At 40.2% G+C, this 12440-nt stretch overlaps 1 protein-coding gene across 1 annotated transcript in view; it reads right to left on the bottom strand.

The window, feature by feature from the left end:
* PIEZO2 (piezo type mechanosensitive ion channel component 2) overlaps window positions 1-12440 on the bottom strand; it is a 280266-nt gene that overhangs the window by 123684 nt on the left and 144142 nt on the right. The window contains exon 5 of the mRNA XM_088524117.1: window positions 2418-2580. Within this exon, the coding sequence (XP_088380243.1) occupies window positions 2418-2580 (163 nt within the window). The remainder of the gene's footprint in view (window positions 1-2417; window positions 2581-12440) is intronic.

Genomic DNA, 12440 nt, shown 5'->3' with positions numbered 1-12440 from the left:
TGCAACTATTTCCTCCAACTCAGACACTCACTTGCATGCTCTACATACGCATTAGGTCTCTTGCAGCCCATCCTGCCAATTACATATTCCTAGCAGATTTAGCTGCTTTTGCAGCCTCCTCCTAACTAGCAGAAATGGCTCCGGGATGTTCTGTGCTGACACCTACAAAGAGACAGCTGAAGTTTGGAGAAATTTATTTAATGAATACCTAATTTTCCACTCTGCAGTCTACTCCATCTTTAAAAATCAGGCAGGCTATTCTAACATATATGCATTACTTCAGTTATGAAGGTAACAAAACACCTTAAAGCAGTGGGGATCACCTCAGGTGACAGGAACTATTATTCATTTTTTAAAAAAGAAAACCTTCTCATAGAATTTTTGATGTCACTGTATCTACTGTATAATTTACATATAGCTTACAACCAAGAGAGGTTGTGGAGTCTCCTTCTCTGGAGATCTTCAAAGCCCGCTTGGACGCAGTCCTGTGCCACGTGCTCTAGGTGACCCTGCGTGTGCAGGGGGGTTGTAGACTAGATGACCTCTAGAGGTCCCTTCCAAACTTAAGCATTCTATGATTCTATGATTCTATGATTTGCTGAGTTTTGATGCTAAGAGGTAAAATACATTTATGCAGCTTTCCATTTGCCAGTCAGTATATTTCTTTGTAGACTTTTCTTTCTTTTCCCTCAAACTCTTTTTTTGCAGAGTCCTTTGGCATGTTTAATTGCATTGTGGATTGCCTTGCAGCGGCCCATCTACGACTAAACCAGTTTAAAGCTGTGCTCTCTTCTATGCAATCAGTGTTTGTTAGCTCAGGGTTTTGCAGGGATTTTTTTGCATTCCAAACAAATTACTATTAACCTCTAGCAGCCAGCACCCATCCCTTTTGCTCCGTTCTCCTACACAGACTCTAGGCCGACCTCTGAACTAATAGACTGAATATTCAAACACTGTCATTTAGATGGAGAGAAACTGAAGCATGTCCTTTTATTTTTCTTCTGAGTTTCTGCCATCAGATTACTCTTCTCTTACACATGGAGAAACATATTTTCTATCCGAGAGATAAACGGCTTCAAAGAAGTCTGTCTGGACTCACACTGCTAAAATACAACTCTCTTAAAAGAGAGATGGAATGAAAACAAAACATGCAATTTGGATGTTCCTGAGCCACACTACTTAATACTCCAAATGTCTCTCCTTATAGATACCCCTGCAGATCCTTTCCTATTCATAAATCTGTTTTGCACTGCTCCAACAATAAAGCAGATTTAAAATCAATACAATTGGCTTCCAAGAGACACAACAAAGTCTTGAGTATTTGATCAGGATGAGGTCAAAGAGAGGATACAACTGAAAGCTGCAATCTTCAGGCAATCATCAGATGCCAAAAAGCCCATGAGAGTTACAAGCAACCAATGTAAAACATAGCCCTGATACTAATCTGCTAGAAACTCAAGCAGCTTCTGGCATTGCCACAACATGGCAACATGCAAGCAGATTTCCACCTCCCTCCCTCCATCGTGGTACCAAAATGGGGCAGCTGATCCTCCCAAATACTAAAAATACTCCTATGTTTCTATCTGAAATGAGCAAAATTGTAACTGTTTCCCTTAAAAAAGCAGGCTTGAAAATAAAGAAACAATATTCCCCTCCCCACAATGTGTATAACAAGAAGAAAACAAGAAAATGAGACGCAAGGCACATGAGACAGTCTGATAAGAAACATGTTGAGATTCATAGTGGTAATTTCTTAACACCCTGAACTATTACCTCCTTGGCTTTCTATATTATAAAATCGTTTTCCTCTTTCTGTGGATTTTTTTGTCTTCAGTATCTCTGTCATTCTCCTTTCCACTAGTACCATATACAGCAAGCCACCAACACTTCCAGCAAGGCCATTCACAAAAAACAAGACAACAAGCTTATTCATCTGTTTGTGTAACCACAGTTTCAGATACCTCCTTCCATGAATATAATATATGGTCTCTCTTCTCTTTAATACTAATCTGTGATAATTACTTGGATTCTGCTGTTATTTTTGGATACCAAGTTTGGAATTACAGAGGCTAGCTAAGAAACTGAGCCATGTAGGTAGAAAGCAACCTATTCAGATTTATCCGGCAGCTTTGGTTAAGAAACAATTTGTCATTGAATATTGTGTTAACATGAAATCATTTAAAAAATGCAGTCCTGCATTGACCACTTTTCATATTCTGCTTCCCTTGGTCCCCCTCCCTCAACAAAGGACAAGCACAATAACATATTTCCCACTTTAGATTCAACTGTATAGTTTTCTGAAAGCAAATTCACTCTTAACACATTCACTGCTCATGAAATCATCTCAAGATACAACTCAGATGGGAATGCCAAAGCTCTGTATTAGTTAAAAGCTGATAGAAACGTGCATTTGATACCATTTCCTCATTTTCAAACTGCAGGTTGTACTGTGCTGCGTCCTCAGTTATTGGCTTCTGAACAATGTTGCGGCAGAGGAGCCATATTGCCAGACTCGCGATGAACATCCCAATATCTGGTACAAATAGTCTGATCACGTTGCCAGCATCAGCGCCTTTCACACTGCATGGGATGAACAACAAAGAAAGATTTGTTACTTCGAAAGTCATTTTCACCCAGAACCGAAAAGTTGTAACATAAGGAAATAACGCAGACAATCCAGTAGTGAGGAAAAAATGGAAACATGAAAAAGAGGCAGGAAGTCTAGTCAGGTGGCCAGCTGTGCTCTCCAGAGGTACAGAATGCATGTTTATTCAATGGCATCTCACACACTCATATTTTAGTGACATTTAACATTTTAATTAACCCAACTCTGAAATGAGTTTGTGGAGAGCCGCATAGGAATGACCTTCAAATGCAAAAATAAGGACTTCAGTTTGGTTCCTAGAAGATGCATCTGTGCAAATCACAATCCCCTTACTGGGATTCCTTGCAAAGACAACAGCCTACAGCTCAACCGAGGAGGTCAAGCACAGACAGCCTGGCATTCATGCCACCCTAGAGAGATGGGCCCTCTTGTCCCCTAGTCACTCCTGGCACAAAAAGCAATAACCAGATGCACCCCTAGTCCAGTGCTATGCCCATCCATGAAGCTTGAACAGCCTCTTTCTCCATCTAGCCACCTTCAAGAGCCATGCACTGACTTGCAAGAAAAGCAAGTGTCTTTAGTGAAGTGTAATGTTTTAATAATATATTTTATTCAACCATATCTCTTAAATACTTCTTGAAATTTGAATACCAGTTAAAGAGAAAGAGTTAGGTCCTGGCATAGACAATCTTCTCCTCCCAAAGAGTTGTAAAACTGGCTGAATTTTATGTAGAGAAGAAATTGCTCAGCTTTGCTGCACAGACTGAATGGTTTAGGCTGGGAAACCTGACTGTGTGTGTTTGCACGTGGTGTCTGAATTCGGTTCACTGTTAAAGTGGTGAGCATGGATTCAGATTTAGTGGCACAAGGAATGATTTATTAAGCTATCTACTGGATTTGGATAAAATAAAACAGCCTTTAAGGTGATTAGGATATGATCGCTGGCAGGCATCTTGTTACATTTCTCATTTTGCCACTACTGTTGCACATCTTGCAAAATAAACTATGTTCAGATAAAATGAAAATAAGGTAATTGGTGTCGTTTTAACGACTGAAGAGCTACAAATGCCTGTGTCATGGGGACACAGTGACCAGCATGCAGCTCTGTGGCACACCACTTAGTAGCATGAGTGTGAAATATATCCAGTAGTAGTATTGAATTGGCTCAAAACTAAAAAGAGAAAGTTCAGGATCTAATTCTTTTTCATCCCATGCTCAGAGGCAGGCACCAATTAAAGTGATGAAGTGCTTCCTAATGAAAGCAAGTTATTTTTTTAGAATTGTGGTTCCTTGCAAAGCAGAAAGAAAGAAAAGTCACTCACACAAACCGGACATGTTCCCCCTCCAATTCTGCTTGCTGTTAGGGATTAATCTGAAATGGTCATGCACTATACTGAAGCTAACTAGCTTGCAAATATTTTGCTAATGGCCTCAACGAGTGCTGAAGCAGAGAAAAAATGTAAGTCATTGAAAGGCATGTAAAACAGTAAGATAACCATGTCCCTGCGAGACTGCTTGTATGTTCCTGAACTGGCTGCTCAAAGAAGGGGCATGGTAGAGTCAACCTCTATATTACAGAACAGCTGATCTGTTTAATATCACAAAAAATAAAGGCTTGATATGCACCACTTCATTCTGCAATATTGTACCTCTTAATGTCATTTAAATTCAGCTAGTCAAGGCACTGAATTTGCCCTTTCTTCTTGGGCACAAGATAGTGAGCCTTGCTCATGACAATGGAAAAAATCATAAAATCCTGTGGAATTAGTTTCATTTATCCTGATGGTTATGTTGAAATCTGACTGTTAAAGCTTTTTTTTTTTTTTTTTAAATACCTGCCAGCAAAGTCTGCCCCACTGATTCTGGAAGATCCACTCAGGCATTTTTATCAGAAAGACTTAAAAAAAAATTCAATGTTTGAGTAAGCAGAGCATAAATTTGCTAGTCTCATTTTGAAAAATGGTTTAGTTTACTTCTGTGTAACACTTCTGTAACTTAGTTTTTTTCTGCGCTCAGGCATAGAGCCCTCTCTATGCCATGCAAACGAATTAAAAGGCAGCTCCTTCCCCGCGCCGCGCTCCTGTGGCACCGCGCCGGCCCTCACGCGTCCCATCCCGGCGAGCAGCGAGGAGCCCGTGCGACCCTGCTTGTGCTGCCGCTCACATCGCTGCCCACTAACCCAAATCAGGCACCTCTCTGATTTTTCAGAACAAAGCATTAACTATGATGTTGTGGAAGATGTAAAGTGCAGCTCAGGCTCGCAGTCGAGAGCCCGTGTGGCAACACTTAACCACAGAATGAGGGCAAGCTCTGCGGATGAATAGTTTATTCACCAAAAGCACTCACAAATGTATGCTGTCCCTGTCTCCCCACGAAAAGGAAAACAAATCGACCTCGGTGTGATAATTAAAAAGGAAACAAAAGATTACTTGAGAATGGAGAAATGTATATTTGTCTATAAAACAGAATAATAAACTTCTTCATTTGGCCCCAAGCAATTTGCTCTGATGTTTTTTCATATTAACAGCTAAAACAAAAAATAGTTATTCCCACTTGTTATCTCTGGCAGAACAAATAAAAAGAATGGTAAATGCTGCAATTTCTCACTTTATTTGTGCATTCACACATGGCCTTATTTTGCATTTGATAACAGTCTACGCATTGTGCTTCTTGCTTCAAAAGCGATTCTTTAATGATGAAATTAAACCAGAAGTACAGGAAACCTATTCAGATCTAGCAGAGAAACAGCTTTTTCTCTTCGTTTTTTTTTTCAGTCTCTGCAAGAATCACAGTGTACAATGAACTGGTCATAGTTCTTGATCTATAACCAGTGTGGTTACCTACAGGGCAGCTCCTGATTGTAATAAATACTTCTGACAGAAGTTTAGAACTGAGACAGAAGCTTGTACTGAAAAGTCATAGAGTAAACAGCAGCTTGAGAATGACTCTTTTCCTCTTTCAAACTTTCTTACAGGATTCAGAAGAAAAAAGCATAAGGCCTTTTACAAATTAATACTGTAAAAGGACCCCCTCCCCCCCCAAAAAAAAAAAGTTAGGGTTTTGAAATGTTTTCCTACCTCTCCTTGATCAAGTAAAATATATTGCACACAATTTTTAAGACATGTGACTGACTATAGTGAGGGTTGTCAGAGTTTCTCTGTAAGGAAATAAACCTTGCGAGACAAAAGTGATTTTATGACTTTTGCATCACTGTTAAACAGTTATATTATTCTATGATATCAGCAGCACCTAAATGCAGCAGTTTCCTCATCAGGCAGTCCACGCTTCCCTGTTATTTCAAACTGTACACTTTAAAATTAAAATAATTCAGGAAAAGATTGTGTTTGCTTTTTTGTGTTTATACGGAAACACATTTTTTAGTACGGTAGGACCCTGGTCCACATCTGAAATCCTTTGGTGCTCATGAAATTCCTAGGCAAAATTTTTCAGTTTATCTGCCCTGAGAATAGAGGTGCCTGTGGACATGCAGGTTGCAACTGGTGTTTTATGAGACGTCCACTCACTAACAGCTGAACAAAAAACAAATGTCAAGGAGAAGTTTAGTCAGCGTCATTTTAGCATTATATTCTTCTTTGATACTCTAGATATCAGCATTTCAGTTTTCTGAAAGCACAAATAAATTTTCCCCTTCCAGAATAACCATTTTTTATCAAATTAGAATCGTTTATTTTCTGCTGAATGCACAAAGTTTTGCTGAACAGTGAACATCATACACACACGGGTTGCCATGCCTGGTCTCATTCCATTTCTTAGGAATGGCAAACACATTATCTTCCTCTTTACTTCAGAGTCACAGCATAAATACAACAAAGCACCAATGCTATTACAATTCAAACTGCAATGACTTCAGGAAAAAAAAATACATAAAGTAACATGCATAATACGATACATAATATGCCACATACAGAATAAAAAAATATATATTTTTAAAATATTTAATATTTATTCAAATAAAATTTTCCCTAGCGGAAAAAAAGAGCAATAAGTCCCTCTGATTATGTAAGTCCACCTCAAGTTAATACAGTATTAGCTACACATCACAATGTTAAGCTTACATTAAATCTAAACATGAAATTTAGATTTAGACCAAATCTAAAAAAAAACTTCCAGGTTAAAGAGCTGTAAAAGCTCAGTTTCCTATCAAATAGTGCATTAAAAATGTATTTCAAAATTCATATTGATTTTTCATCATAGTTTAAAAGTCCCTTCAAATTCTTATTCACTATGCATTACACAAACTTTCCTTTGATTTCCTTAGGGGTTTTCCATAGGACCTGATTACTTTCTAATGAATTTATTTCATAATACTCCAATTAGGTAACACCCTATTAACACTTCACAGCTGATAAACTAAGGAAGAGAAGTGTATATGCTAATAGTTTATTTTTGCTGGATTGCTACGAGACATCTGATATTTTGAGGTGAATCTAGTATTTTGGAGAACTTTATGAACCACTACAGATGTTTGAAGTGCAATTCCCATTGGTTTCATCTCCAGTTCCAACAAGCTTAGGCAAGATCCCCTGAAGTTAAGGACTGAGTAACTACTGATATCATGCAGGAACTGTGTGGTACCGTAGGCGAGGGAATCCATCCGATTATGGATTCAAATAAATGGATGATGATTATTATATATTTATTATTCAAATATGGATTTAAAATAATGGCAACTTTTTGGGTGTCAGAGGGTGATCAGCCCCGAGGGAATGCTGATCCTTGCCGTTGGAAGTGCATTTGAGGGATAGCTGTACTTACACTGCTTTGAAAGGCAGTGGTATAAGGTAAGTCTATAAGGTAAGTAAGTTAGCTTGTCTGGCTCTGAGATCTGAGGATCTAGTCCGACCCCACAGCCAGCACTTCACCGGCCACAGGCCCCCTCAGGCTGTGTTCATGTTGACATGACTGGTTCAAACAACAAGCTCGCTATGACATTGGTTCAAATGGCAAGCTAGCTATGACCCTCAGGGCATACCCTGGCACTAGGTAAAGCTTGAAAGCTGCTGAGCGTGTCATTTATTTTACCCACAACACCTAAAGCTGCACTTTAGGATAATTTTGGTCATGTGAAGGAAAGAGTGGGAGGAAGAGGCAAGCAAAAGTGCACAGAAAAGTAATTATAAAAATATTAGCAGATGCTGACCTACCCAGTATACAAGTTCAAAGGGCTCCTAAAGTATTCATAAAATCTTAATCACTGCTTACAAACTATGTCTGCATGGACTCAAAAACCAAAAGTACACTTCACTTTCTCAGGAAAGATAGCTTGCAATGAAGAACACTTTCTGTATTGCAAAAGTGCTTAACCACATACTAACCAAACATTTGCTTTCCAAACACTGCTATGCAGAGAGAGTGCAGCTATGTGAAACTAAATGCAAATGCCAAGTTTTTGGTACCTCATTGTTTGCATAAAACATCCAACATTAAGAAATTATGGATATGCGCAATATATTAACAGCTGCTATATGCCAGTTTTTCATTTTCAAAGCACTTTGTTCTTTACTGAACAAAGGACAAGTTCCGGGTTGCCCAGAGGAGCACACATAAGAGACAAAAGTTAGCAGGGGTTTAGCCACTATCATGCAAAGCATTCAGTTGTGCTATTGCCAGATTCGTGACAGTAGAGCGTAATGCTAGCTCTGCCCGTGTCCCACAGCTCCAAACGTGCAGCAGGACTGATGTTATGCAGCCAAGGAGGAAGTGAGCGCATTCCCATCCACACCCATGGTTCGGCGCGTGCCAACCCCCACAACGCTCCGCAAAGGACAAGCCAACTCGCAGCACAACTTACTTCCCATCAAAGTGCAAATGTGATGTGGGTTGCAGGCAGAGGCAGAGTGAGTGGAAGAGAGCTGAGGATACCTCAGTCATTGGTGCGTTTTGGTCTTCTGAAATCTCCAAAGAGATTTTCCCTAACAAGTATCTACACTTCTTACTCGCTTTTCACATAGGCACATATTGCATATGAATTTGGCTAGAGTAATATTTCAGCTTTCACTGCTCATTGCAAAACATATGCAATTAATTCACTCTATCCATTACTTACCTCAATGCTTATGAATACTTGGTGACTTATGGCTAGCTGTTTACATAAGGACATAGGGATATCCATACACTACACAGTATTGTTTTCAAGAAGAAAGTGCTGAAAACACTGAAGCAGGCTAGCATTCAGTGATCACTTGAAATTACATTTGCTCCCTCTCTCAGTAGCTTTCACTGCATGGAGTATCAACAGATCAGCATTTCATACTATCTTTTATTTCATTCTATAGCCAGCATGTAATACAACACGCAAAAGCAAAGATACATCCCAATTTTCCAGTCAGCTCCAGATGAGAAGGGAATAATGCTTCCCCAGTTACAGCATGCAACACTGCAAATTATACACTGCATCATACAAAGCTGGATTATCCTCAATATAAAGGAAAGATATCTAACAACTACCTATACCATGGTTCAAACTTCAGTGTCCAAGACATTTCAGCGGCAGTATGAGGTACCCCTCCTGCTCCCACACGCTCTTCATTCAAATATACCAGCTGCCCCAGCATCCACCAGCAGCCTTAGTTCTTGCATACATCTCCCTCAGTGTCTCAGCTGCTGGGTTCGCTGTGTCACGAGGCCAGGACAGAACGAGGGCAATGATCCCTCCCTCCCCATTGCCACCTTCCAGGGAATCCCGGGTGGCTCAGAGGCATGTTGTCACTGTAGAAAGCAAGCCCCAGCCCCAGGGGAGCGTGTCTGTAGTATGAGAGTGTGTCTGTAGTATGAGAGTGAGAGGCAGTGCTCAGGCAGCTCTTATACTGTCCAGTCCATTTCCACTAAAACTTAACATAAGAAATGCCCTGATTTCAGAATCCCAATTTTCGTCCGATTCTGCAGCATGGAGTCAAAAAAAAAAAAAAAAAAAAAAAAAAGCAGAGCAATGGAAATTAGTAGAAATTAGAAATGAGAAACTAGATGTACCAGCATCTTGAGAAACTGGTTCTTATTTTTCTTTAAGAGGAACATGTGAAGAAGTTCCTCAGTGGGAAACACCCTGTGCATGTGTGGGAGGGCAGAGAAATAACTCCCAGCACCGATTTGAGGCAATCTGGTCAACAACTGGGATGGATGGCAGCCAAAGCAGTCTCGAGGGATCCACCTCAGGTGTGGTTGCTGCCTGCTGGTGTGCCAGACCTCGACCTTGGCCAAGCACTGAGAAAAATGGAGTTGCTCAGAGCCAAATGAGGCAAAAAAGAGTTGAAGTTGGTTGCTCCCATGTTTACCTGCAGCCCGGGTGCTGCTGGGCAGCACGCTGTGGCAGCCTGTGCAGATCCTGGTACACGGTACATTAATACTCCACCAGCCACAAGCTTCGCTGTGTATCAGGTGCCAAGTGCTACTTGGACATCTCACATGATTTATTCATGAACACAAACCAACAAAAACAAAATAAAGCACAGAGCCAAGCTGTTAAGCATGCATCCTAGAGAGTTTTTGGATACTAATTGCAATGCTGATTGCTCTCCAGATTAAAACAAGGACTGGCTCACATTCTACTGCTGGTAGATTTACCACTGTATTGCTCCCAGCAACCACTGCACTGCAGGAGGCTTGGGTGGGCCAAGAAAAACACGGACAACAGTCTAACAATTCAAGTGCTCAAACTACACAGGCTATAAAATACCTTCTATCAGATGTCTGTGACCTTTGAATTCCTAGATTAAATGGCATGAGAAAAGTTAGCTGAAATTAATATAGCTCAAAAGAAAATAAGAGGCACACAGGGCAGCAGGAAATGAGCAACTTAAAAATCTAAAATGAACAGTTGGACAAGTAGATTCTTACTAACAGAGATGTTTTCAGAAAGGATCTCATGCCATTGCTCGGTAAGCCCACATCATCAGATCAATATGACACAGTAACAGACACTTCAAAGGTGCAAGAGCACTGTAATCAATAATTATAAATGTCTGAGCAGAGAAAAATACTAGTCCTACTTGCAGCTTGCAAGGAAGGCATATCAGAGGTTTCAAATCTAACCCTTAGTAACTCTAGTGTCTCATTTAGAGACATTACCTCGTCATTCCTCCCCTCTCAGTTCCTTTACCCTCCTTTACCTGTCATATCCTATATTAGTTTGTGGTACCTAATGACATGAATCAGATTGCTTCATTTTTTTTGCAAGGTATTTAAAGCACTGTGGCAAGCTTAAAGAAATTGCATGAAGTAATAATCGCCCTCCTTTTTTTTAAATCAGACTAAAACTTTCGATTTCAATGTGATAGAAATGCATCCCTGTTCAACTTCAAGTTTTAGTTCCCTTTCATCTCAATGGGTTACTGACTGCATGTGTACTCCAGTTGGCAGCAGGGACTGAATCTTCCCATTCGATTTACCTCCCTGTATCTCATGATCTCTTATTTGTATCCATTTTCAGATGGTCTTTTAGGGTCATTTGTGAGTATTGTTAAACCATTTTTATTTAGCCACTGCTGCAGCATAAAAAAAAAAAAAGGTTTTAGTCTGCTACTGTGAGATACTTGGGAATTTCTCTGTCATAAAAGTAAAATCAGCATAACACTTAGGGTGTGGGGTTGAGGGGTTGGCAGAGATGGATCAAAATGAAAACAGACATGACAAAGTGCTCTGTACTCTGCTAATAGCATTTTAGTTGAATCACACCCTTCCACAGCTCCCTGTCTTGAAAATCTGAGTTACCATCTAGGAGGTGTACCACAGTTGTAGCTCTTGCTGAAAGCACTGATTTTAGATATTCTTCCTACTGCAGACTACAAAGCTTTGGCCGCTTTGCTTTCAGACTTCTTGGGGAACCTCCTGGTTTCCACCATGGTTGGTATACTTGCTCTTTGCGTGAATTGTGACCGCCCTGGGTGGCAGCATAGCTGGAATACAGCTTACCTCAAAGAGAAACCACAGCCTTGGTCTGGGGTTCAGGCTTGTCACCGCCTCTTGCCTGAACGCTATCTCAGGGTCAATGGCTGTCATCTTCTGTTGCCTTGTGATAGGGTAAGAAGGCAAAACTATTTCTTCTATATGTTAATTAATGAAAAACCTACTAATTAATGAGGAAAATATTAATAAGAAGAAATCACACTCTGCTCACTAATTAAAACTGTCCTTGAATGACCAGATTATTCATATTACTTATTAAAATGAGTGTGCAGTCAGCATTTTGCAGACAACCACTAAACTGAAAGACATACCATGAAGAAACGACTGTCTAAGTTAGAGCCTGTGCTGTTCTTGATGAGAAAGGAGGGGAAATGGTATCACAAGTCTCCAATTTCTCCTGGCAGAATCACACTGCCGACTTCTGCAAAACATCGAGGTTGCTAAGAGTACATCACAGAAGTGAGACTGAAGGAGCAGATGGGACAAAGGCTCTGGCCCATAAGCATGCTTTCTCCAAAGGGATGCAGGTTCTGAATTGGGAAGTCCTTTCCAAAGGTCAGTGCCAAGCACCTTGACCATACCGTACAGACTTGTTCAGTCTCCATCTTATGACCTTCAGATTAGTATTTAGAGTAAGTGAGTCAGATAAGCAACTTCCCCTGACAGTGTCAGTCTCTTTTTCCCATTGCAGGCAATGGTCTGAGACTGGTTTCAAAAGTGACCCAGAAGTGAAGACAGGTTTGAAGGCAATTTGCATGCTGTCTCTGAAGACAAACTAGAAATAATGACAAGACAGTGCCCAGGAAGATGTTTCAGGGACTGCATCAAAAATTAAGTGACTCTTGTCTTTCACAGTTTTATCATCTCTTGGGCAATAAAAAGGGGAGAATCAGGTTCTTGGTTCACTCATTTT

The sequence above is a fragment of the Tinamus guttatus genome, unplaced genomic scaffold (genome assembly GCF_059628265.1).
Source record: "Tinamus guttatus ecotype Peru unplaced genomic scaffold, ASM5962826v1 Tinamus_guttatus_pri_ptg000203l, whole genome shotgun sequence".
Lineage (NCBI taxonomy): Eukaryota > Metazoa > Chordata > Aves > Tinamiformes > Tinamidae > Tinamus > Tinamus guttatus.
Note: the sequence above shows the minus strand (reverse complement) of the source record. Positions and strands in the feature narration are given on the sequence as shown.